The sequence below is a fragment of the Eubalaena glacialis genome, chromosome 9, assembly GCF_028564815.1.
Source record: "Eubalaena glacialis isolate mEubGla1 chromosome 9, mEubGla1.1.hap2.+ XY, whole genome shotgun sequence".
In the NCBI taxonomy this organism is placed as follows: domain Eukaryota; kingdom Metazoa; phylum Chordata; class Mammalia; order Artiodactyla; family Balaenidae; genus Eubalaena; species Eubalaena glacialis.
In genome coordinates, this window is record NC_083724.1 from 2919732 (window position 1) to 2945956 (window position 26225).

The following is a 26225-nucleotide window of genomic DNA, read 5'->3' on the forward strand; positions in this document are numbered from 1 at the left end:
TGCGGCGCCAGGACCCGCCCCCTATGCTAATAAGCGCGAGCCCTTAGGGCCCTCCTCGTCCAGGCCCCTGCGGGCCCCGCCCCCTATGCTAATGAACACGGGCCCGCTCGGGCGCACCTACCCGCGGCCCCACCTCTATGCTAATGAGCGCGAGCCTCTCGGGCGCCCCTCGCCCGACCCCGAGAGCCCCGCCCCCTATGCTAATAAGCGGCCGCCTCTCCCACAAGGCAGCGCGCCGGGACGACGCGGCCGGCTCCGGAGCCCTTTGTGAGGGCTGTGGGAGTGCCGGACGGCGGCACCATGAGCGGTGCGGGCGGAGCGGCGGTGGCGTCCGTGAGCTCGGCGCCGCCCGCGCAGGAGGAGGGCATGACATGGTGGTACCGCTGGCTGTGTCGCCTGTCGGGGGTGTTAGGGGCCGTCTGTGAGTACCCGGCCCGGGGGAGGGGCCGGCCTTGCCGCACGCTACGCATGCGCGCCCGGCCCCGCCCCCGTGGCCGCCCCCCGCGGCACCCCCTCCCCCCGGGAAGGGGCCGGGCAGCGGCGGGGGCGGCGGGGAGCCGGCGCCTCTGCGGTTGCTGTGGTTCCCGGCCCGCGGCCTGGGCTCCTGGGTCCGGGGCTGGCGAGCAGCTCAAGGGACGTTCCAGGAGGGGACGACGCGGCCGAGACTGCCCCTCCACGGCTCCTCTGAGCGTGAGGGCAGTGCGGCGCCGACTCCGGGGGCCTTCCGAGATTGCCCAGGTGCTAGTGCTGAAGCTCGGGCTCAGTCTGGTCCGGAGGCCGCCTCACCTGTTGACTCGGGTGTGGGTGCGGGCGGCAGCCGCCTTAACCTTTGGGCGAAGGTTGTTTATAAATGGGGCGGGTGCTGGCCAGATTTCCTGAGGGCCAGGCGGTCCCCACGGGAGGGCCAGGCAGTGAGCTGAGGGAGGTGGCCTCTCCTCTGGGCCCTCACTCCACTTGGAGGCAGTGCGCTTCCCCTGATGTCAGCTCTCCCTCCTGCTGTCAACTCTGCCTCAACCGTCTCTCATCTCCGCTACTTCTACTCCCCACCCCGCATGGCGGACACGCACACTCCGACCTCAGGTTTCCTGGAAAGCTAGGCTCTTTTAGCACAGTCCCCCAAAGAACATACATAGGAAGGCAGATCTGCTACAGAAGTAAAAGAAGGATCATATGGCAGGTCTTCCAGAGGCAAGCAGACCCTGATCAGATATGTCGAAGGAGCACCTTCTTAGGCTCCCCTTCCAGTCTCGTGGTCCTCCCGGGTGGATGGAGGCTGGAAGAAGGTTCAGGGGTGATAATGGGACAGGCCCTCCCTCCAGGCACAAAAAGGCCTCCGAGTCCCTGTCATTGCTGTTCAGAGGGAGCATGTTTTTGACTTTGTAGGAGAGACTGGTCAGGTCTTAGATATGAGCCTTTGGAGTCTGGGTAGCTGTTTCCCTGGCAGATCAGAGTGAGGCTGCTGTGGGAGTGACAGTGATGGGGCGGGGTGGGGGGGGAGAAGGGAAGGGGCCTGAGTGTGGCCTGTGGGCTGTCACCCTCCTCCCTCCATCTTGGGGTCAGCTGCCCTGCCAACTCCCTTGTTAGCCCTGGCGTCGCATCCAGTTCTGCGCTTTTCGAAGTGGGATTCTTGGGCCACCCCAGGAGTTCATGGTGTTGGGGCTACAGATGACGCTTCAGGAGAAACCTGTGACGTCGCTCTGAAATGTCAGTTTCACCTGCAGATTTGGGGAAAGTGCTTGTTATATGAATCCCAAATAGTATATAATACAGAGTAGAATGCAAAGCACGGAGGAGTTTTAGAGATGAAACTGGAGTTCAGCTGAGCCTCGTGTTTGTGGCTGGTGGCTGTGGGGTAGCATCACCTTCCTCTGCAGTGGGGGGGTCTCGGGAGAGGCGTTTCCTCAGGGTCCTGATCGTCATCTGGAGGCCAAAGCTTGGGAGGAGATAGGCTGGCCCAGGACACCTCCCTCACTTGGCGAGAGTGTTGGACACCCCGAGGGGACATCTTCCAGCCCTTGATTGTTAAAGGACTCCTGGCTGGAGTCTGGGTTGAAACCTGGTCCTCCCACGAGGTTGGCTGCTGGTAGATAGTGGGGCAGAGGTGACATGCTGATTGCGGCAGGAAGTATAGGGCGCTGTCAGGTGAGACCAGGCACAGCTGACGTCAGGCAGGAGCAGTATTGTATCGTGGGCGCTCACATCTGTGGCCCTGGGGAGCCTTGCTGCCTGAATGTGTGTGTGACCTGTCCCAGGACAGGTGCCGCCTTTAGTAGGCGGGAAGTACATCTGTCGCTGGAGGAGACCTTGGGGGGGGGGACGTACGAGGGCAGTCCCGTTGCAGTTTGGGTTCACTTCATCTGGTTTCCTCTTCCATCGTCTGCTGTCTGCATAGGGTTACATGGGAAAACAGGAGAATTCCAGGTCCTTGTCAGGGGTCAGGTGCAGAGGGAGCTGCTGCAAATTTAATGAACTGATTGCTCATCGCTGCCTCAGAAGGCCCAGCTTCCTGCCCAGCAGCCAGGCACTGCCTGGCAGACTCCCGGAGTTCTTGGTGGAGCCGGGCTGGGGTCTGTGAGAGAGGAGGGAGGCGATTGTGCGGACCCCTCGGTGGGATGCTGTTGGGAGGGGTGAGCGAGGCTCCGCATTTAGGGCATCAGAGAAACCGCTTTCTGGGGTAGGAGAGGATGCACCCTCCCTGCTGCAGACCCTTGGTATTTCAGGGTGGGTGGGCTGGGCTGTAGGGCTGTCCTGTGTGCAGGAGAGAAAACAGGTCTGGAAAGATGAAAAGAACATACCCAAAGTCACTGGGCTGGTGGGTCAGTCAGAAGTGGAATTGTGATCCAGGTCGACCTGGTCCTGATTTCTTTTCCAAGAGGGGCAGCCCTGTCCCAACCCAGATCCAGAGGACTTCTCTCGTGGCCTGCCCTGGGCATGGTGCCGCCTGCCCTGGCCTGAGCCCTTGAGAGACATTCTCTTTTTCATGCTACGCACCTTGCGGGGTGGGTTTTGGGACAGCTGGGGTTCAGAGGGCGGGCTTCTCCAACCACAGAACAGAGAGAGGGCGGGATGTCCGCGCTGCCTCGCTGAGCCCCGAGAGCGAGCCAGCTCTGGGGTCCAGCCACACCCTGGCCGTGAGGTCTGGGCAAGCCGCTTCGCCTGTCTGAGGCTGCGTCCTCACCTGTTCATGGAGTCATTGTGTTGGCCTTGCTTGTCTCTGGTGGCAGTGGGGAGACGTCTGGGTGCTGTGAGAAGAGCCAGGTGCTGGGGTCCGAAGGGGTCTCTTGCTTTCACGAGCCGTCTCCCCAGGTGGCCCGCCCGCAGGCTCTGTCCCTTCCTCCCTGCTGATTCCTGCCCGTGTCTCTTGCTTTCAAGCTTGCGCCATCTCCGGCCTCTTCAACTGCATCACCGTCCACCCTCTGAACATTGCGGCCGGCGTGTGGATGATGTGAGTAGCCGTGTGACCGTCCTGCCGGGGGGTGTTGGGGCGTGTGGATTTCTGGGCACCTCCCAGGTGGAACACGAGTGAGTTGAATTGGGTGGACTGGTCTGTGAGGGTTACAGGGCACCAGTGGTGTGTGGGAGACCTGGGGTGGCATTAGTTGTGTGAGTTCCTGCTCTGGGGCTCCGGGGGTCCTTGGGGGCAAACGGGGATAGCGAGGGTGCTTTCCCTCCAGGGTGGGGGCAGATGGAAGGGCCCGGCCCGCTGTGAGGGCCCGGTGTCTGGTCACGGTGACTGTGACCTGGACACGGAGAACCCAAAGGCGGGAGCAGACACGCTTGGCGTGCCACCTGGGGCTCAGCTGTCCCCAGCCCAGACACGCGCCGCGCTGAGGGCTCGCCGAGGTCCCCCCTCCAGCGAGGGCATCCCGAGGGCGGGCCGTGGCAGTGGACTGGCTTCCCTGCCCCGGCTCCTCCCGGAGCCCAGAGCGTGGGGAGCAGCCGGGAGCGGGCGGGGGGGCGGCATCGCGGGGCGCCGGGACCCGCCGGCCTGGGCGCCAGCCTGTTCCTCTCTCTGCAGCATGAACGCGTTCGTCCTACTGCTTTGTGAGGCGCCCTTCTGCTGCCACTTCATTGAGTTTGCGAACACGGTGGCGGCGAAGGTGGACCGGCTGCGCTCCTGGCAGAAGGCCGTCTTCTACTGCGGGTGAGGGGCCACGGGCCGGGCCTGACGCGGCTCCCCCAGACCCTGCTTCCGCAGGTGACAGTGTTGGCCGGGGCGGGCGGACGGCTGCTTAGTTTACTCTCGGTAGAGGTTTAAACAGGGAAGGCGTTTGTGCAGAGTCACGTGAGGGACCCGCTGTACGACGTGACCCAGCGTCCAGGGCTCTGCGTCTGGCCTACAGGTCCAGCCACACGGTATTCAGACGTGAGATATGTACACCTTGCAGCAGTATGTGTGATAGAGAACGCGAGAAATGCCTGGAATGTTGGCCCATCAGTTGGGAGTTGTAGAGCAGATTCTGGTAGATCCGTATGTGCCTCTGTGCAGCTTTTCAGGAGTGTGGCTGATCTAGATGTCCTGACATGAAAGGGGAAAGAAGCAAGTTGTAGAACAGAAAATAGTGCCTTCCAAATATGCTTTTCTCTTATTTTCCCACTTCTAACAACAAGTTCAGTATGTAGTACCTCCCATCTGAGCCATGAGATTGAACTAATTTGTTTAATGCAGCTTCCAGAACAGTGCCTGGTGTCTGGGAGGCCCTCAACAGCTTCTGGCAGCAGCAGCGGTAGTGGTTATCTAGATTATCTTTAGAAATAAATATGGAGGTTTTTATTTCAAAGGCTTTTTCCCTTTCTGGAGGCCAGTAGTTGTGTCAGAGCACAGGATAACGTGCTCAGCTCTAGAGCCGTTTCCCACTGTGTCTAAAGCACAGAGGAATACGAAATACCACGCATTGGCACCTCCTTTGCTGGCGTTTCTATTTTTCTTTAATTATTTAAAAATGCTAACAGTAATATATATTCATTAAAAATAATGTGGAAATAAAAAGTTGTTACCCAAAGCCCCACTACTCATTAACATTTTGATATGTGTCCTTTCAGTCTGTCTGCAGGCATTTTCTAAAACCTGTTTTCGCACACAGTTTTAACCATTACAAGTACATTTGTATCCTGTTTTTTTTCCCCTTAAAATCATGGTAGAAATATTTTCAGTATTACCACAAAGGCTTCATAAGATGACTTTCTAAAAAATTAATTAATTAATTTATTTTTGGCTGCGTTGGGTCTTCGTTGCTGCACGCGGGCTTTCTCTAGTTGTGGTGAGCAGGGGCTACTCTTCGTTGTGGTGCGTGGGCTTCTCATTGCGGTGGCTTCTCTCGTTGCGGAGCACAGGCTCTAGGCGCGCGGGCTCAGTAGTTGTGGCTCGCAGGCTCAGTAGTTGTGGCACGCAGGCTCAGTAGTTGTGGCTCGCAGGCTCAGTAGTTGTGGCGCACGGGCTTAGTTGCTCTGCAGCATGTGGGATTGAACCAGGGATCGAACCCGTGTCCCCTGCATTGGTAGGCGGATTCTTAACCACTGCGCCACCAGGGAAGTACCCATAAGATGAATTTTAATGATAGGAATATTTATTCCGCTGAATGTATCATGCTTTTTTTCATTTGTAACCTGTAGTACAAATCAGGCTGTGATGAACATCTCGGTGCTAAACATTTCTGTGTTGATGATGATTTCCTTAGGATCTATTTCCAGGTGTGGGGTTATTAGGTCAAAGATTACAATCATTTAAAAGATTTCAATATGTGGCCAAAGTGCTTTCCAAAGAGAGTACCTGAGTTTCTTCTTTCTTTTCCCCGGCCCAGGGCCATGTGCCATTTTCACATTTGTATCTGTTATCTAAGGTAAAATCTTTTTCTGTATGTTTTTTACTAATTGCATTTTCGTTTTTGGTAATTAATGGTCTAGTTTCCTTTTCACCTTTTGACATTATAACATTTTACTTAGTAAGTTATGTGTGTTTCTATATTAAAGATTTCTTAATTCTTTGTTATATTTCCTGCAAATGTATTTCCAGCCTGTTGTTTGCCTTTAGTTTTGTTTTGACAGAAGATTTTTCCCCATGGTCTTTTCCTTTCCTTTGCAATTTCTATTATTATTTTTTTACTTAGAAAGTTTATAACTTCAGTAAAACCTCATGATCACACATCCCGCCAGAATGGAAATTCAGGTAGAATTCATTTGGTCAAGTCCGAGAAGAGTCTAAGAAGAGTCTTGTCTTCCTTGTGTACAGGGTGTGTGTGTTAACCCAAATCACTGCCGCCGGTCTGGAAATCCCAACCAGGACCAGGCATCGGCCCCATGGATACTTAAGCCAGAGTGGACACCTGTCTCCAGGTGGTGCCAGCCTGGACCAGACAGAGCTGCCTCACCAGCCAGTTAGCCGTTCTTGGCGTGCACCTTGCAATACGGAAGCCCCGTGGCTTGTGCACTTTAACCTTTGGGATCTTCCTTGTTGAGATACGGCTGGGTTTACTGCGCTGATAAGAGCCAATATTTATTTAGTGCTTATGCTGTTCCAGACATCGTGTTAAGTACTTAACATGCCTTATCTCATTCAGTCTCAAAACCTCTGAGGTTTGATCCCCACCTTACCGTAGAGAGGCCGAGCCTCAGTTGAGTAACTTGCCCCCAGTCACAAAGCCGCTAAGGGACTGAACTGACGCTGGATTTTCTGGTCTGCCTGTTTTTATGCACAGGGGTTTGGGCCATTTTGGTGCTGTTTAACCCTTTTTGGATCACAGATCCTTTCAAAAACCTGATGAAAGCTTTGGGTTCTCTCCCCCAGAAAATGCACAGAATTTTACAGACAAGTTCACGGGTGTTTGAGGACTTTACGAAGCCCGGCTGTGCACCTGTGCCCCAGCTGATTTCTGGGGACCCTTCCTGTACCTGGCTGTCTGGGAAGGGGGCTGGGTGAACCCGGGAAGCTGGAAGTGGTGTCTTGGCCGCGGGGTGGGAGTGCCCTTTGACCTCTGCTTCTCCTCTAGGATGGCCGTCGTTCCCATCGTCATCAGCCTGACCCTGACCACACTGCTGGGCAACGCCATCGCCTTCGCCACCGGAGTGCTGTACGGACTGTCTGCTCTGGGCAAGAAGTGCGTCTGCTGGTCCCAGCCCCCGGGGGTGGGGATCTTTACTTCCCGCCTCCTGAAGTCTCGCAGGGAGGAGAGGGCTGGGAGTGGGCCCCGTTATTCTGTTGTGGAAACGGAAGCACAGAGGCTGTCAGTGACCCCCATCCGTGTCTCCAGGGTGTCCGAGCTCTAGGGAGTGAGAGCAGGAGAATTCACGGGACTCCCTGGTGGCCCCGTCGTGCCTCGTCACAGCCTGTAGCAGGGACGGCAGAGGCATGGCTCCTGAGAGCCTCTTCCCATTGGGGCCCACACCTGGCTCCGCGGTCAGCATTCACCCTCTCTCGCGGAGCCCAGGCTGAGAATCCGGATCCTGAACTCAGCATCCCGTGTAGCCTGTGCCGCCCTTAGAGGGGACAAGACATGTCTTTGCCATCCTAGCAATAGGGTCTCTGTCTGGAGAAACCGGAGGGCCCATTAGGCTCTGTCTGCAGGCCACACCTGGGTCACAGGTCAGGAATGGGGTGGAGGCTGGGAGGGCTGTGTGTCTGGGGTCCGTCCCCCGTGTGGCGCTGACTGGCTCTCTCCCCAGGGGCGACGCGATCTCCTACGCCAGGATCCAGCAGCAGAAGCAGCAGGCAGACGAGGAGAAGCTCACGGACGCCCTGGAGGGGCAGCTGTGATGCGGTCGGGGGGCCCTCCCACCCCCCGTCGGTCCTCTGGTCTGTGTGAGCACGTCCCCGAGGCGCACTGACCCTGAGGGGCAGCCTGGAAGAGGGGCCTGTGTCCACCTCCCTCAGTCCCTCTCACTTGTCCCCGCACCGGGAGTCCTCCTCTGTCTGCCCCTGCCCCAGATTGGCATCACCCCAAGCTAGGCGCCGAGGGGCCGGGGTGAGGGCTCTGAGGGCCTTGGCCGGCATCAAGGGGATGGGCGGTGGCGGCAGGCAGCGGGGGGCTCGGGGTGATCCCGGCCTCGGGGCAGAGCTCTGCAGACAGCCCGCCTGACCCCACTCTTCCCAGCTCGCCTGGCCTGGCCGGCAAGAGGCCCCTGGGTGGGTTTCCAGACTTACACAGCTGGCAGGACCCCCGAGACCCGCTGAAGGCCCGCGCGGAGCTGCTTCTGGAGACTTTGGTCCCGTCTCGAGGTGGGAGGTACATCAGCCCGGGCCCGGGCATCGGCCCCAGCGGCCTCCTCTCAGCCCTGCAGGCAGGAGAGCATCCCGTAGGCTGAGCCTCCTGGGCTGCCTCTGTCCTCCTGTCATCAGGGCAGAGCGGTGTCCCGCTGCCCATACCCCCTGCCACTCTGCTCTCCATGGCAGCCCCCAGTGCTCCCGACACGCTCCTCCAGCGCCCGCGACGGCAGCCCAGGTCGTGACCCAACCGCTGGTAGGGGCATGCTCCCTCCCCCGGTTCCCTGGAACTTGGGCTAGCATGGAACCAGGACACTTCCCATGGGCCTGGCCAGCCCCTAGGTCCTCCCCAGCCCCCGGGCTCCGGTGCTAAGGACGTGCGGAGGGCAGGCTCTCCCCTGCCCCGCGGGGCTGCCCGTCCCCCTCTCTGGTGTGGACCTGCCGACCCCACCCCCCCGCCCTGTCCTCGGGGAGCTACCTGCCTTTTGAGAGCTGGGCAGAGGCTAGAGCCGCCCCTGCTCCCACCGTGAGCTCTCCCCACTGCGCTGCGTGCCAGGCCACCAGGGAGCGGGGCCTGGGCGGAGGGGCCGTGGAAGCGGCCCTGCCTGGACGTGCGCGTCGTCTCCCCAGCCTCCCTCCGTGCGCCGTCCCTTCCTTCCGCCCTGCCCACCGGCCGCTCTGCTTGCTGGACTGGTGTCAGCCGTTGGGCGTGTGTGACAGGCCTGGCCCGCCCGGGGGGTCCGGGGCAGCCGTGGGCCGGTCTGGGGCTCAGCTCCTTCTCCTCCCAGGACCCCAGGCGGGGCCTGCTCCGAGCGCCCAGAGCTCAGGGGCCCGTGCCTGCTCCGTGGAACCAGCCCCAGGGCTGCGCCCGGTCTTTGCTTCCCAGAGGGACTTTTCATCTCTGGGGTTTGTTAGTGTTTGAGGCTGGGAGGGCAGGCACTGTCCCGGGCACAGCAGCGTCCCCCAGCAGCTCTCCAGGGAGCCCGACACGTGCCTTCAGGGGTCCTCCGGGACCAATTTCCTCAGGCCAGCGCTGGGTTCAATGGGCTGTAGGTCTCTCCAGGCCAGCAGGGTGTGTGTGTGTGTGTGTGTGTGTGTGTGTGTGTGTGTGTGTGTGTGTGTGTGTGTGTGTGTGTGGTGGGTGTGTGTGTGGGGTGTGTGTGTGGGGTGTGTGTGTGTGGGGTGTGTGTGTGTGGTGTGGTGTGTGTGTGTGTGTGTGTCTCCTGCGTGTGCCGTGAATGAGACCTGTCTACCTCCCAGGAGGAGCAAGGGCCCTGCCTGCCCCTCTTGGCTCATTCTTACCCAGGAAGTGGGACTCTGGGGTCACTCCTACCCCTGCCTCCGGGGCCTTGCTGATGGGGGTCTTCTTGCTGCAGGAGGAGAAGGGCTGGCTGTGTGTTGAGGAAGCTTGCGCTTCTGCCCTATGAGGAAGTTGGGTGGGCCCTCCAACCCCTCGGTCACAGGCCAGAGTGGGCAGGTCATTTGCAGAGGTTCCGAATGAGTGTAGCCGAGCAGCCCTGGAGCTGCGATCCTGTCTCCCAGTCGGGGGGCGGGGGGCGGGTCCCACCTTGCCGGTGGTGGAAGGGCGGGGCCGCCAGGGCCCTCTCCCACCTCTGTGGCCCTGGGCTCTGTCCTCTCGTGGTCCTTGTTTACTCTCAGTGTTTGGCTTGCATTTTGAGCAATAAAGCCTGGTAGTGGTTTGTATGGTCGCTCGCGGTCCGCCTGTTACCGTCTCCCTCCGGGGCACTAAGTAAGCGGTAGGGATGCCCCGACCCTACACCGGCTGAGCAGGGGCCAGCCCCGGGAGTAACTGCCACGGTATCGAGGTCCCCTATGCTGCTGGCCCTGTGCCAGCCTGCTCCCAGCATCTCAGACAAGGACGGTGGCTTGGCCGAGCTCACACAGCTAGGAGGGGCTGGAACCCCACGGCCGGGGTGCCCACGGCCCTCGCCTCTTCCTTCTGCCTGGCTGGGGCAGCTTGGGGTGGCCATAGAGAGGTGGCCTGGGGCAGCAGGCCCTGGCGACCTCGGCTGAGAATTTGGGTCCAGCCTGGCTGCTAGAGGGGCTCCCCCACCTGGAATAAACCCCACTCCTTCCTCTCCTGGGCCGTGGCCCGATTTATTTGTATAAATAGGGTGAACATGGCTTGAACTCGAGCGCTTCCTGTTCCCAGAAGGCGGGTGAGTGTAGGAGGGAGTGTCCACGCTGGGTCCTGGCCTTTGGGGGTCCAGGACGGTCTCTGCGGTGTCCATAGGCCTCACAGGCCCAGTTTCTTGTCTTGGTCCCCAAAGCCAAGAGGCTCAATGGCCGCCAAGTGATCAGAGCAGGAGAAGGGCCGACGTCCCTGTGTGGAGCCACTCCACCGCCAGCAGCCCTGTGTGTCCTCGGCGTGGCCCTCCACACGTGAGTGAGCGCTAGGCCCGAGGTCGGCCAACAAGGCCTTGGCCCTGGGGCCGTGTGGCTGCCCCCTCCGTCGGTGGGTCTGGCCGATGAGTGGGTGACAGTGGGGCCACCTGAGCCAGGGCCGAGGCTGGACGGGGTGCTGCCTGCCCAGAGCCGGTGCGTGTGCCGTGCCGTGAGGCCTCTGGCCGGTCCTCCTGTGCCTGGCTGGTGGCGGGTTGCCACTGCCTCCTGGACGCGGGGTGCAGGTTTAGGGCCCCGACAGCTCCACCGCCCAGTGGTTTGGCCCTCAACGGCGGGGGCCCCGCCCTAGCGTAGGAAGGACCTCCTCCCGCTGCGGAAGAAGGCCTCGATCTGCTCCAGCGACCGGCCCTTGGTCTCGGGCACACAGCAGCCGGTGAAGGCCAGGTTCACGGAGCACACAGCGGCAAAGAAGAAGAAAGGCACCTGCAGGCCGAAGGCGTTCTGGGGGAGAAGAGGGGCTCCGGGTCACAGGGGAACCCTAAAGGTCCTTCCGCCCCAGCACCAGCTTCGTGGCCCTGCGAGCATTAGCCAGCCTGGGGGGCAGGCCTTCATCTCGTTCCCCTGCTTGGACCACCCCCGGGTTCCCCACTGTCTCCAGCGTGAAATCCAAGTGCCTCAGCAGGGCATTCGAGTCCTTGAGGGGTGCAGGCAGCCTTCCTCTGTGCTGGGCCCAGGACTGACTTCTCCCAGCCGGAGCCCACCCTGCCCCAGACACCGGCCTCTCTCCTTGGTCCCAGTGCCCACCTCTCGTTTTCAGCTGTCCCACGCGCCTGCTTGCAGCAGGCCTGCCCCCACAGCGTGGCTGACCTGCTCTGGGCGCCCCCAACCCTGCCCTGACCCACTGACTGCACCGGGCTAGGCCCCACCCAAGCTGTGGCCCCATCAGATCCTCCCCCTTGGGAGTTGGGAACTGGAACTTGGAGGTTGTGGTTGGCTTCAGGGCCTGCTGGGGGTTTGAACCAAGAGGCTGGGTGAAGCCAGGACGGGGAAGCATCCGGCGGAGAGACCCAAACTGCCCACCCAGACAGAAGGCCCAGATACCCCGGAGGGTGACAGGCAGGGCAGGCGGCTGTGGCTCTCTGGGCTTGGGTCCCACCCTGGCCTGGGAGGTCAGTCACCTGACTTCTCCCAACAGTTCCCTAAGCCAAGTCTGTTTGCTGAGATGAATGTCACTTGACGGCCCTTGGCCTCGGCGTGAAGCGGGTGTGCGCTAAGGCTGAGGGGACACGCGGAGAAGCCTCAGCACAGCCCTCGGCACCGGCCAGAGAGGCCCCAGGTCCCCGGGGGCGGAGTACTCACCACCACCAGCAGGAAGGACTTGGTGAGGGCAAAGGCGGTGAGCCAGCTGACCAGCACGCAGAGCCCCGAGGCCACGCCCCGGGCCCGCAGGGGCAGGATCTCGGACATGAGGAGCCAGGTGATGGGCCCCCAGCCCATGGCGTAGCCTGCCGGAAGCGGGGAGGGGCAGGCTCAGAGCCCATTTGTGGCGGGGGGGCGCGGCTGGGGAAGAAGGCCTCGTGTCTCCCTGGAGCTGCTGAGAGACCACTCCCCAACCTCCAGGACAGCAGTGACACAGCCCACAACACCGGCGCGTCCCCGCACCTCACACCCAAGACAGCCCTGTCCCCAGACCCCGTAGAGCACGGCCACACCTACCCATGATGAAGAGCATGGTGGCCAGCAGGGGCACCAGGGTGAGGTAGCTGGTGGGCGTGGCCAGGGGCTGCTCTGTGCCCGCCAGGGGCACACTCTCCAGGCCCATGGTGCCGTTGCGGGTCAGAGGCTTTGGACCGAAATGGACGTACAGCCCCAGTGTCAGGTTGGCAGCAAACATGCTGGCCGCTGTGGACAGACAGGTGGCCCTCGGGGGGCCGGGACCCTCTGAGCCAGCACCCCTCAGCGCCCTGTACCCTGTGTGGCCCAGTCCCCTTCAGGCCACCTGTGACTGGAGGCTTCTTCCTGCAGGGCAGCCAGCTCCCCCCCAGCCCGCGTTTGGGCTCCCGTCACACCCAGCGTGTGTGTCACCGTCAGCTCGTTTGCTCCCATGAGCCCCAGCAGACCTTTCTGGATGCCTGGGCCCTCGCCGGTTGCTGGGGAGACACTGGGGAGACGGAGGCCACCAGGGCAGGTCTGACCCAGGCCCCCTGGCGCTCCCACCGCGAGGGCTGGCAAGACACGTGGCAGCTGCTGCAGGAGTGAATGAGTGCCAGTGAGCGGCCTGTGCTCACCTGAGACGAAGAGCAGAGCCTTGCGGCCAGCCAGGTCCATGGTGAGGGCGGCGATCAGCACGGACAGGAGCCGCACAGCTCCCACGATGGCTGCGTCATCCTCAGGGGGCTGCAAGGAGGGAGCCCCCGGGGCCGAGGGACCCCAGCCTGCTGTTCCTCTCCACCGCCCCCCCCCGCCCCTGCCAAGGCTCTGCAGGGTCAGGCCCCAGGCTCAGCTGCTTTGTGCCAGGCGGTTTCGCTGGTCACCCAGCCCGGCCTGCGGGGCCCTCGCGGGCAGGGGCACAACTGCGGTGCCCACCACTAAGCCCAGGGCTGGCACCGGATCCAGGCATAACGACAACTTGTGGAGCTGTACTGTCGCTAATCTTCAGATCTCATCTCCCTCCGAGCCCCAGGACGCGCGGATGAAGCCATGCTGGCTTCGCAGAGGAGGAAGCTGAGGTTTGGAGGGGCGGTGACTGCCTCAGCGGGTGGCAGATGCTCTGAACCCGGGATCTGTGGCTCCCAGGGGGTCTGTGCTTCTGTAAAACTGGTTTCCCTTGTAATTCTGCCTATCTTATTTTAAAACATGCAAGCTTTGTTTACAAACATTCCTCTGAGAACAGGTGGTTGGCCCAGAAACAGTTAAGAGACGCTGGCGTCTGCGCGTGTGCGTGCACCCCAGACCCCGGCACAGAGCAGATGCTCCGCAGGGATGCCCTCCCCGGATCTGGGGGCAGAGCGGGTGGTGTGGGGCCGGGCTCTTACCAGCAGGACGGCGGTGCTGTCGAAGATGGACTGCAGGTAGACGAGGATGGGCGTGATGCCCGTCAGTTGCTGCAGGAAGCGCATCAGCAAGGCGATGACGATGGGGCGGTACATGTGGGGGTCCCGGGCCTCGGCCCACGACAGGTGGCTGCTCTGGAGACACGAGGCTGCCGCTGAGGGGGCTGCGCTCGCCCTTCCGGCTGGCAGCAACCTGCCCTGGGCTGCATGGGGCTAGGTAGGAGACTCCCCTCTTCCCTCCTCCAGGAAAGATCCCCAGCACTGAGGCAACCCTGGCTCTGGGGACAGGCCCGGGGACCCCTGCGTGGACCCAGGCTCTTGGATCAGTGGGCGGGCCAAAGCAGACTCCTGCTTGTCAATATCGCCGGGTCCCCAGGCGTCCGCCGCACGGCGCATGCGCCCTGGGCCAGGGGCCACGACATCCCACCCCCCACCCCTTGTTCCTAGAGGTGGGAACTGCTCTTGTCCCTGTTCTCCAGGAAAAGCAACTGAGGCTCATGACAGCCTAGTGAATGGCCACAGCCCCACAGTGCTGTAGGCGCCCACCCCTCCCATACCTGTCTCCGGACGTTGTCCTGGATCTGCTCGAACTCCCAGCGGATGTCGGCGTCAGCCCCTCGCAGCCAGGCCAGTGCCTGCAGCGCCTCTGAGTCCCTGCCCCTCGAGAGCAGGAAGCGAGGTGAGTTGGGCATGAAGCTGAGCAGCATGATCATGACGAGCACAGGCCCCTCCCCGGCCACGGCCAGCCAGCGCCACGGCAGCAGCAGGCCTGGGCACAAGGAGCGGGTGAGGAGCTGGGGCTGGGCTGGACACAGAGCCCCTCCCACCGGGGCCTCTGAGCAGCCTCATTTGCCCTCAAGTGTGAGTCCCAGGGCCGCCTCCTACAGGAAGCCTACCCTGGTTGCTCCAGGCCTCTGTGGTCTAGATCAAGAGGGGCCACAGGGATTGCCTGGCCCCTGGCACAGGGCCCAGGTCCTTGGAGGGTCTCAAGGGCCACGGCAAGGTGATGGAGGAGTAGCCTGAGCAGCAAGGTCCTGGGGCCTCTACCACCAAACCCCCACCCCACCTCAGCTGGCTGCACTCTGATCACTTTTCTCTGTGGTCTTCCCACCTAAGACTATTTGACAGAAAACATTCTGCTGTTAAGAGACAGTTTAAAGACTGCCAGCCCAAGAGAAGCCCTCACTGCCCAGTTAGGGGTGGGACCTCGTGACCAGAGAGGCGCAGGGAATTGCCTGGAGGCACACAGCATGACGGCAGCCATGCCTCTGGGCTCCCAGCATGGAATTCGTCTGGGGGCACATTCACCCCTTTCCACCCCCGGCTGCTCAGTGGCACCCCATCACCCGCCAGCCTGCACACGGGGGAGGTGCCTAGTGCGCGTCTGGATGATACTTGCCAAGGGCGTAGAGGGACAGCGATCCGAACACTGCCATGAGCTGCGGTGTGGCGCCCAGGGCCCCACGGACCCCTGCGGGAGCGATCTCAGATACGTACACCTGCAAGACACATCCCCACCCCCGGCCGCTGCTGAGAACACAGGTGCCTGGGCCCGGCTGAGGTGGCAGAGGGGGCCCGGTGAGCCTTGGGGAGCAGGGAGTGGGGGCTTCCGGCGGGGTTCTCGTCCTGATCGTGACTCACGGCATGACCTCCCTCGGACCTCAGCTGCCCTGTCAAGTGGGCAGAAGCACTCGGCTCTGACATGGGGACGTGAGGCTGGGAATCGGGAGGCCCGAGGGCACCCAGACCCTGGCCTCTGCTCCTCCCAGGGGTCTTCGTCCCATGCCGGGCTTGCCCAGCCCCCGAGTGGGTGTGTGGAATGGTGGGTAAGACGAGGGGGTTCCCAGGAAGGGTGCAGGGCAGGGACTTCCCTTCCCTTTCCCGTTGCGTTGCTCAATGTGGATTTTCTCTGATTGAGCAATGTGTCTGTCAGGACTCAGGACAGGAAGCTTGGGGAGTCCAGAGTTGGGGGCGGCTTGGGACTGGTGTCAGGTTCCCCTCAAATTAGCTGCCCTGGTGGGGCTGAGCTGAGGCTCCCTGGCAAACGTATCCCCGTTGACCAGGGGGCTCCGAGGCCAGGAGGCCTCAGCTGATGGTGGTCAGTGCAAACACTGAGGCAGTGAGGGGACCGGGGTGGGCAGTCCTGGCCTTACCGGGATGCAGGCAGCTGTGAGTCCCCCAGCGAAGCCCGTCAGCGTCCTCCCCAGGAGCAACATCCAGAGGCCGTGGGCACCCGCCATGAGCGCATAGCCCGCTGCCGAGGGTACAGCCGAGAACATGATGCTGAGCTTCCGGCCCAGGAGGTCGTTGAGCACCATGGCACTGAGGCCCCCGGCCGCCGCACCCAAGGTGAACACGGACTGCAGGGAAAGGGTGCAGGGCCCCGTCAGAGCCTAGAGACAGCTGCTTTCCCAGGCTGTCCCAGGAGCCTGGGCTGCAGGACTAGGGCCCTGGATGGTAGTGAGCCTCCTGTCTCCAGAGGGGTACAAGCAGCATGTGAACAGCTGTTTGTTAGGAATGCCACAACAGCTGTCTGCAGTGGTTCTGTCCAGCCTGATGTTTAAATGTCTAGCACTGTAGTAGAGCAGGCAGGAGAACTCTGTGACTTGAAGCCCTTGGGATTTTAAGATTTGGGGGTTCTCGGATTCCCTGTCGAGTGTACCAGGTTGGATCCGGTCAGTGACCTGGGCACGGTGCTCAGCCTGTCTGAGCCTCAGTTTCTTCAGCTGCATGATGGGGAGAGCGGTAGCACCCATCTCATCGGGTTGGCCCTGGAGTGAACCGGCTCTCATGGCAAGTGCCTAGCACAGGCCCGGCACATACTAGGTGCGCAGTCTGCGTTGGGTATTATTATCTTAGCTAACGTGTTGTGGTTGTAAATCTGAGGCCACTAAGATTGCTATTCTAGAATCTTGGGACTCTTGGGGCCTGTGCTCTTCCTACTTACATGCCCACCGTCTATCCTGGGACCCCCCGTGCCCCAGCAGTGCTCTTTCCATTAGTAGCTGATTCTCCTGCCACCCCTCGTCCAGGGAGGTGTCCCCTCTGCTGTGACAGCCCAGCTCTGGGTGGGGGGATCTGGGGAACCCTCAGCCCCACTGGGTGGAGACCTTAAGGGACACCTCCCCATCTGCTCCTTCCCGTGCCCTCTCCATCAGCTTTCACTTCCTCCTTTTATTTCAGAGCCATTATCTGGCTTCACTCCACCCCCTCCCCATCCCCCCACCCCAGCCTGGAGTGGGCGGGGGAGGGGGCAGACCAGGGCCCTGGAGGGGTCCCAAGGCTGACCTTTGGGGGGTTCCTAGCTTGGGACGGAGCTCAGTGCGTCCCTGCCCCCCCTGCCCTGCCCCTCTCCAGCTCAGAGCGTGGCTCTTACCCCGAACCAGGATGCCTGGGTTTTGGTCAGACTCAGGTTTGGATCCAAGGAGTGCTCCAGGGCTGGGATGACAGGGGACGTGTAGACCAGGGCATACCCGAAGCTGAAATTGCCCAGCACAGCAGCGAAGGTAGCTAGGAACACCCTCTTGTTCTGCAGGGCCCTGGTGCGTGGGGGGTGCAGAGCAGTCAGAATCTCTGAGTCCCTCCTCGCCTGACTGCTGCCTGTCCTGAGCACGGTGGCTACCCGCTCAGAGGGCAGCGCTGGGGACGGCTGGGTCAAGAGCTGGTCAGACTGGCACCTCCCAGGGCATGAGGACAGCCCTTGCAGCCCACTGCTGTGGCTGCGACCCAGGGGCAGAGCACTGTTCCCACAAGAGGGGGCTGGGTGTCTGCCCCCAGCTTTGCCATCCAAGGCTTGCTGTGTGACTTTAGGCATGCCCCTCGCCCTCTCTGGGTCTCAGTCGCCCTGTCTCTGCCAATTGGGGGCTGGGCCCAGTACTCAGGAGGATCGGCTCCTTAAATAGGACTAGTGTGTCTGGGGCAGGAGGGAACCAGGTGGCCCCTTGGTGGCCACTCACCGACAGTCAGTGGAGGCCCAAGATGGGAGCCAGCTGCCCACTGGAGGGTACCAGGGCCATCCCTAGCCTCCACCCGCAGACCCTATGCCTAGAGGCTCTCACCCGACCCGCGTCCTCTCCCCTGGTGACGGGGGTGGCTTCTCGGGGAAGGTGTCATAGTCCGGAGCCTCGGCTCCCAGCAGCGGCTCCTGCATGGCCGGCTTCTCCTGTCAGGGTGCGCCGCCGAGGGGCCGGGTCAGCTCCGGCCAGAGGCGCGTCTGGCCGCTGCTGCTGGGAGCATCCGGCTGAGCCCGCAGCTCCGCCCCCACGACCGCGATTGGCTGCGGGGCGGCCCTGCAGAGCGGGCGCCGGCCAATGAGGCGGCCACGAGTGGTGTGGATGCTGAGGATGCGGGGTGCGGCGCTTGGGTGGGGCGGCCGGGCTTTCCCCTGGAGCCGACTCGGGTGCAGGGCGGAGGAACCCCGAAGGGGCGTCAGGGTTTTGCCCGGACGCGGCAGGCCCCTCGTGCGCCCCTGGAGGCCCCGGGGCTCGCTTAGCGGATGGGAACCCGCACGGAGGGAGCCGTTTGAAAGTCGTGCAGGGCCTGGAGGCAGAGCCCTTCCCCATTCGTCTGTGTCCGCGTCTGGGTCCAAGCTGGGTACCAGCCCCGGGGCGCAGACTGCGTCCCACCCCGGGGCCCAGTTGCTATAGGCAGGAGGAAGCTGAAGCCCAGAGAGGGGCCGTGACGCGCAAAGGTCACACAGCGAACACTTGTGGAGAGGAAGGCCGTGTGCTCCGCCTTGCACTCGACGCCCTCCCTCCCTGCCACATCGAGTCTCGGAGTTATCGCTGTCCCCTTGACGCGGTGAAATCAGGCTCGCGAGTATCCGGGCCAGCCGCAGCCGAGGGTGTGGAGTGAAGGCAGAGGGAGGAGGGGGTGGCGATTCCAGTCGGCGAGACTTGTATTGTCCCCATTTCTGATTGCGGAAGTGACTTGGGCTTGTAGCGAATCATCCAGGTAATAAGATAGCATTTAAAAATAAGAAAAGCAGAACCTGAAAATTCCCTGGAAGCCCATTCTTAAAACAAAAAAAGACAAAACAAAAAAACCACCACCGCCACCAACAAAAAACCCAACCACCCAAACAAACAAAAACGCAAACCACACACACACCACACGACAAAAACAACAAAACTGAATTCCTAGTTCCAGCTCTCGCTTTGGACTTTTTCAGATGGAGGGGGCTGAATCAGACCCTATTCTGCTGAATGGATGTGCCACATATATTTTACAACCGATTCTTTGTTGTTGAACATTTGGGTTATTTCCAAATTTTAGCTATCAAAATAGCCAAGTGTTTTAAAAAGTTGTTATAGTTCTCTTTTATAATCATCAAAATATAACCACATATATTAGAATAGAGAAAACAGAGATGTGGAAAGCCACATCCATTGCCAACAGCCTCACCCTGCTGGAATCTTAGTGTCTTTCCTTCCTCTCTTTTCCCCATGTGTCTGTTTTGTGTATTTGCCCATTGAGTGTGTATCTGATTGTGTGACCACTTCACACTGTGTTTTAAGCATTTTCTTGCTGTCAAGGGCATAGTCTTTGGACTCAGGCACACCCAATAAGTGGTGACTCTTGCTGTAATGTTGCATAGTCTTCATGACCATATTTTGAAAATTGAGATGTAACACATCAGAACTGAGCAGGGTCCCATGGGGTCTTCCCAGGACAGACTGCCCCCCCCCATGTCCTCTGCCTGCCTTTTGTCTGTAGAAAAACTTTATCCATATAATAAATTTAATCAGAGAAGTGAAAAAAAGCAGAAGCAAAGAAAAGCAAACAGGACAAAATAATAAAGTTTAGTCATTAAACAAAGTCAAGGACCTTTAGTTCCTCCTCAAAGGCAATGGATAATATTCTGAGTCATACCCTTTGAGCTGTTTTGCCAATACTGAAACCCCCACTGGGTGGAAAGCGTTAACTCCATGATGACCACACTGTAGCCATGACATAAGCTGCTCCACCTCTATTCCAAGAATTGGCCTCAAAGAAATGGGCACAAACCAACCCTGGAACTGAAGATTAAACTGTACTTAAAACAAGATGACACTGATGAGACCACCGCAAGACCAATTTCAAGATGACTGTCAGAGCTGATTGTACTGTTTCTGCATGTAGCCCCTTCCCTTGGCCTGCACACCCCTGAAACTCCCCTTTAAAGGCTCTGATTGGCAGCGGGAGTTGGCTTTTGGACACAAGTCCGCCTTCTCCCCCAGGTTGCTGGCCTCCTGTATGAAGCAACCTTTCCTTTCCTACCAACACTTGTTTCTTGAGTATTGGCTTTCAAGCTTCGAGCAGCCAGACCTGAGCTCAGTAACATCTTAAAGGTACAGCTCAATGAATAAAATTCTGTGTGCACCCAGGAATCACGGCTCAGATCAAGAAAGAAGCTTCTGATCACCCCCAGAAAGTCTAAGTGTCCCTTCCCAGTCATGCCCGCCCTCCTGAGGTCCCGTCACTCTGATTTCTGTTGCTGTGGATTAGATTTTCCTGCTATTGAACCTCTTGAATGGAATCCTGCTCTTGTTTCTGGCTCTTTTTTTTTCCAATTTTTTTTCCTTGAAAGTCAGCTTTATTGAGGGACAATCTACACACAGTAAAATGAACCCATTTTAAGTGCGTAGATTGATGAGTGTTGACAACCGTATCACCCAGTGGCCCCCCAATCAAGACATAGAACATTTCCATCCTCCAAGAAGGATATTGGTGCCCCTTCCCAGTCAATACTCCTCCCCCATCCCTAAGAAACCACTGATCATCTTTCTGTGACTGTAGATTAATCTTTCCTAGAGTTTCATAGAAAGAGAACCATATATTAAGTGCTTTTTTCTGGCTTCTTTTACTCAGCACATCTATGAGGTTCATCCGTGCTGTGTTTTCTAGTGGTTTGTTCTCTTTTTGTTGCTGTGTGTGTTAAGTTCCATCCTTTGATGGGTGGTTGGGTTTCACGAGGCTCAGGGCAAGCCACCCCCAAATATGCCAAAGTGGCAGATTGATTATGCTGAATTAAAGTTACTTGAAAAACAGTGGATGCAAGGAAGGGCACTCTGACCCTCCTCTCTGTCCCCCTGAAAGCAGGAAATAAATCTCCCATGTGGAGTATACCCTTCCTGCACCAGGAGGTAGAGAGACATCCTTATCACCAGAGATAGGGAATTCCGGGCAAGAAGGCTGTGTAACAGACTCTGCCTAGTTTCTTCGCTAATGAGTACCCAAGCCTAAGTTTCTTTGTCTTGTCAGTTCTTCACAAATTTGTTGTTTCTTTGTCTAAAAAGCATAAAAGCTGCCTGCTTTGGTCATTTCTCTGGGTCCCATATCTATGAGACCTCTGTATGTAAGAAATTCAATTTGTTTTTTTTTTCCTTCTGTTAATCTGTCTTGTGTCAATTTAACTATTAGACCAGCCAAAATAACCAAGAAGGGTAAGGGGAAATTTCTCCCTCCTGGACAGGCTATTTTCAGTTTGGGGCTAAAAGAATAAAGCTGGTATGACTCTCCTTGTTCATAATCCCGTCTTACTGGCTTTTTAAGGTTCTTGAGTGGACGCACCTGGATTTGCTCGTGAATCTTCTATCATGGGCATTAAGGTTATTTCACACCTTTTTGCTTTTAAAATTAGCAATGTGATGGACATCTTTGCCCTTAAGGGATAATTTCCTTCAGCAAAGATCATTGCTGTGGTCCTCAGGCCTCTGAACCCTCCTATCTTCTCTCCTGCCCACTCTCATCCGGGTCAGCCCCAGATGGGCTGCTCTGGAACCTGGCCTCTGGGGGGGTGGGGTGGGACTATCCCCCCTCTCCCGCCCACCCTGCGCCTGGCACAGCATGGGCACACGTCCAATGCCAGGAAACCCCTTGCTGGCTTGAATTTAGAGCCTGCCCTTCTTCCTTAGCCTCCCCCAGGCCCCATGCGGACGTCTCAGCTTAGCGGCAGCAGGAAGCGCTGGTCTGGGAGTTCAGGCACCCGTTTCTGCTGGGCCTGGGAAAGCCCTGGACACACCCACACGGGGGCCCTCACTTCCCCACCTCCCAGCTCCAGCCACTCCTTGGGGGAAGCCCCAGAGGGGGTGGTTTCTTTAGAGGAAAGGGCCCCTAGTTGATCCATTCAGGCTGCCACTCTCTGGTGTCTGTGCCTGGGGAATCTGGCAGCGCTGGGGCAGCCCTCTCCCAGGACATGGGAGCCCCAATGGCTGGAAGGTAAACGTCCTGCAGAACTGCCTGGGTTGGGGTTGGCAAGGGGCTGGGCAGAGACCACTGCACGTCTCCCGGACCTTGCTGGCCGATCTAGGGCATTGGAGCTTAAGTGACCTAGTCCAAACTCTGTCCCTGTAAGGAAGAGGAGCCTGAGGATAGGGCCTCAGGCTGCCAGGACCCTCTCTGCCAAGCTCGGGGGCTTCTTGGGAGCCACTTCCTTTACTGAGCCTCATTTTTCTCATCTGTAAGATGGATGTAATCTGGTGCCCACTTCCTTCGCTGCCGTGTGGGCAGAGAGCAGCTGGTAGCCTTGATTCAGATCCTCCTGAAGTTCTGGTCCCTCCAGACGAGTCTGCTGGCTTCCAACTGCCCCGGAAACTAGCCTAGCTGCATTCCAGACCCCTTGGCACAGGGGAAAAGGTCTCCCAGGAGGGCAGTGGGGCTGAACCTGACTTCCGGCCCCCGTCATCTCAAGGGAGAAGGTGAGGAGGTTGGAGGGAACACCAGCGGCCCAGGGGCTGTCTCATCTGGTCCTTATCCTCCCAGGGTGGTCTTCGGCATCCCCATTTCACAGAGGAAAAAAACCAAGGCTCAGGGAGTCACTGCCCAGGGTCACCTCTTGGCCCCTGGCTCCTGCTGTGTCTGGGGGGCTTCCCGAGGGAGAGGGATGGGAGAGACAGGCAGTGGGTGGGTGGTGGCGCCCTTCCCAGACGAAGTCCTGTCCCTCACCTCCTTCTCACAGATGGGCCAGCCAGGGCCCCCCGGTGAGAAGGTCTCTGACACCCAGCTGTCCGGCGCTCCCGCCACCCCCCAGCATGCCACGGCTGATGCCATCCCTGGCCCCGAGGACTCGGACCTGCTGCCCTCCCTGACCCTGGCTGCAGCTCTGGTTCTGTTGTTCCTCCTGCCCTCGGCCTGGCTGGTATGGGACAGGCCCCTCCGAGGCTCTTGCTAATGTGGGCTCCCCAGCAGGGGGTGTGGGTATCCCTGGGCCGGGAGTGGCACCGGCCCCCCCAGCCACAGCCTGGGCCAAACCCTGTGGCCAGCCGCTCAGCCCTCGCCCGTGGCAGCCCCAGCGGGACCCCAGGAGGCCCCCAACTCCCCGCCACTGGAGGGCAGGAACCCCGATGAGCCCTGGATTCCGCAGCAGAGCGCCGCTGCCGGAGCCTCACATCCGGGGGTGGCCACGGAAGGTGGGCTAAGGGCCTGGGGCAGCCGACAGTGCTCAGGCAGATGGGCTCAAAACCATCCCGTCCTGGCTGGCTGCAGGGTGTGGCTGGGTCCCGGTCCCTGTACCGCCATCCTGAGTGTTGCAAATAAAGCTGGGTGACCCCTGGGTCTTGGTGGAATGAGTCAGAACGGGTCGGGGGACGAGAGCTCCAGCCCAGGCTCTGCCCATGCTGGGCCGTGTGATGGTGGACAAGGCCCTTCTCCATTCCAAACCTCGGTTTCCCAGTCATCAAATGAGGATGGCAGTACCTACTTTGGGGCATCGTTGGGAGGGCCCACCAGTAGGTAGGCATTCTGTGGTCACCTCCGCAGCACACAGTCTCCCTTTGTGTCCGTCTCTCTCCCTCCTCCTGGGACCCAGGAAACCCTTGGAGGAAGCCCCGCACCCTCCCCAGGGCTGAGGCCAGAGACGGGATGCACTGGTCTTGGCCGCTCCCTGGTGGCTGAAGTCAGAACTACACCATCCCTTTTGGGTTCCCATCAGGGCAGAGGAAGTGAAGGTGTTTGTTTTATTTTTTAAAATTTGAGATTGTGGATAAGCACAAATCTCCTTACCTGGAGAAAACTTCTTTTACCATTTGCTGTTTATCTTCTTTCCCTCTATTTCCATGTCTATAATCTCCTTACCAAAAAAGCATCAGGCAGAAGGTGGGGGTAGGGGTGTGGTGGGGGGGGGGAGAACTGTGAGCAAAGGGGGAGGGGTCGGGGAGGCGGTGGTCTGCCCAGGGTCACCGGTGCCTTCCTGCCCCTCAGTGGCCCCTTCTTGGACCTTGACAAAGGAAGATGTGCATTTCTGAGACTGGGAGGGTCCGTGGAGACCTTCAGGTCAGGGCTGGAGGCCCCAGGATCCTCCTGTCTCTCACTGAACAAATACTTATCAAGAGCCCTCCCGAGGGGGTATCCTCTGTCCTCCGGGGAGCAGGGAAGGGAGGAGAAGCCCCTCTGGACCTCGCCCGAGGCCTCAGCCTTGCCCACTGCCCGACACGGGGTGAGGGCAGATGTGTGCGGCCCCTCGTTTGCATCTCTGTCCAGTGCCCAAGAAAATGCGTGTGGCTTCCGTCGCGGTTCCAGCAGCCGCCTCACTGCATCCGGCCCAGCCCCTGTGGTTCTCCCAGGCTGCCGAGCCCCCTCTGTAGCGCCTGAGGCCAGCACGGGCATCTGTGTGAAGTTGGTCCAGGAAGGAATTGCACCGGCGAGGGAAATATTGTTCTGTGTAATTCAGTGACCTGTTTTATAAACACTGTGGTTCCATTTGGGGTTTTTCCTGCCCCGTCTCCCCCCTCTTCCAGGGGTGCCAGGGCAGCCAGATGCCTGAGGTTAGGAAAGTCTGGGCTTTTGGTGGGCTGGACGTCGCCAAGGGTGACAGGATGGGCTGGGCCTGGGGTGGGCAAGCCAGAGAGAGTCCTGGCGTGGGGCTGGCAGCCTGCTCCTTGAGCCCGTCGGCAGGGAGTGGCTGGGAGCCGGCAGCTCGTGTGCGAGTGTGTATATGTGTTGGCGCGTATGTGTACACGTATGTCTGCCTGCACACGTGTGCCCACGTGCTACAAACACGTGCACCGCATGTGTACGTGCACATAACGCACATGCACGTGTGGGCGTCTCCGTACACGTGCCTGTGTGTATGCGTGTGCCCCCGTGTGCCTGTGTGTGCGTGCGACTATACGTACACTGTGAACACCTGTATTTGCATGCGTGCATGTACGTGTGTGTATACATGCAGGTGTGTGTGCGTGCACATGTGTGCACGTGTGTTTAATCCATGTGGCCTCCCTATAGGAGCCTGGGGATGGAGTGGAACTGGCCTCTTTCCTCCCAGCCTGGGCATGGGCTCGTGGGTGTTTACAAGGCAGGGTTCAAGTGGCCCCGGGGGCAGGGAGGCTTCTCCTTGGGGAAAGAAGTTTTCCCGTTGTTTCCTCCCTTTCCGGCTCTGTCCAGCTGTGTGGCCTTGGGAGAGTCCCGCGGCCTGAGCCATTTCCTAATCACTCTGCGGGGAGGGGGGCCACACTGCCGCCTCTACTCCTTTCTGCCTCCTTCCTAAAAGGGCCCCAATTGTGTTTGGGGTGGCAATGTGCTTACCTAAACACACAGGTCCTCCAGACGCCCTGCAGCTGGGTGCCCACGTGAGTCCGTTCTGGCCAAGGGTGTAGACAGGAGTGTCCCGGGAGGGCCACCTTCCTGATTAGCGAGGTTTTGGGTCCTACCCTCTTCTTCCTGCCTGGAATTCAGTCATGTTGCCTGGTGATGCAGCAGCCCTCTTGCACCCAGGAGGTGGGAGCCCAGGCTAGGACGGTGGGCAGGGATGAAGCGGGAGCTCGTTCTCTGGTGATGTGGAGCCTGGACGCCTCGTTGTGAGAGCTGGTTTTCTGTGTGCTGCAGCCTCACGCACTCCTAACTGATACAGGCCATCAACCCCCTCCTCACCTGGGGATTAAGGGGCCTGGAGACTGAAGGGGCGGGCTCGTGGGTGTGCTTCAGAGATAGGCACCCTCCCCCCTCTGCCCTGAGAGGGCCACCGGGGAATAGTCCTCAGAGGCATTCAGGTGCCTCTCGGCAGGAGAAGGACGAGGAGACAAGGACAGCCCGGCCTAACTTCCCAGTGGGAGGTGGGCACCTCCAGTGCCCTCGTCCGAGACCAGGCGCAGCTTTGGCGCCACGGGGCCTGCTCCTGCCCTGTGTCCTCCGCAAGGTTATGGTTAAAGAGACGGGAATGGGGTGGAGGCCCCCTCCCCCTCCCAAGGAGACAGGACCGGCACAGACAGGAGGCGGACGGGTGGGCAGAGGGAGGGCATATCCAGCCTTCTTCAGGATGTGGGGCAGCCAGTGCCGAGAGCCCCGCCCTGGCTGGACCCCTCTGGTCTCCTGCTCACCAAAGACCTGGCCAGACTCCCCCCAGCAGACACTTCTGGGGACCTTCTCGGGGTCTCAGCCACGCACGCCACATGTACAGGTGGCTCCTGCTTGGGGCACACAAAGGCAACAGAAAAAGGGCAGGGTGAGGCTGACCAGTCCGTCCCCGTGCTGGCCGTCAGCCCCTCCTTGGGTCCCGTGATGGGGACTCGGGTCTGATCTGACGGGGTGAAGTGGGCTCCTCCCCGCTCTGGCCTCTGTGCTGGGAAGGGTCAGACCCAGGTCCCCCCGCCCCGGCCAGATGCGCAGTGACCCTGGTTCTAACCACTCTGGGGTTC

The 26225-nt window shown here is 59.7% G+C and overlaps 2 protein-coding genes across 3 annotated transcripts; one reads left to right on the forward strand and one right to left on the reverse strand.

Moving 5' to 3' along the window:
- Positions 1 to 231: 231 nt before the first annotated feature.
- On the forward strand, positions 232 to 9900 carry CACFD1 (calcium channel flower domain containing 1). Its single transcript, XM_061199664.1, has 5 exons — positions 232 to 421; positions 3373 to 3445; positions 4019 to 4144; positions 6987 to 7094; positions 7660 to 9900. Exons 1-5 carry the CDS (start codon positions 301 to 303, stop codon positions 7748 to 7750), a joined length of 519 nt encoding a protein of 172 aa, XP_061055647.1. The 5' UTR covers positions 232 to 300; the 3' UTR covers positions 7751 to 9900.
- A 435-nt stretch (positions 9901 to 10335) lies between these two features.
- Positions 10336 to 17799, reverse strand: SLC2A6 (solute carrier family 2 member 6). Of its 2 annotated transcripts, XM_061199647.1 has the most exons (10): positions 17673 to 17799; positions 16991 to 17153; positions 15768 to 15974; positions 15014 to 15113; positions 14172 to 14383; positions 13597 to 13749; positions 12850 to 12958; positions 12278 to 12463; positions 11921 to 12066; positions 10336 to 11062 (listed from the first exon to the last, which is right to left on the reverse strand). In XM_061199647.1, the coding sequence occupies exons 1-10, from the start codon at positions 17762 to 17764 to the stop codon at positions 10907 to 10909; spliced, it is 1524 nt and encodes a 507-aa protein (XP_061055630.1). In that variant the 5' UTR covers positions 17765 to 17799; the 3' UTR covers positions 10336 to 10906. The 2 variants fall into 2 exon arrangements, with proteins under 2 accessions (XP_061055630.1, XP_061055631.1); XM_061199648.1 differs by lacking the exon at positions 12278 to 12463.
- Positions 17800 to 26225: the final 8426 nt, after the last annotated feature.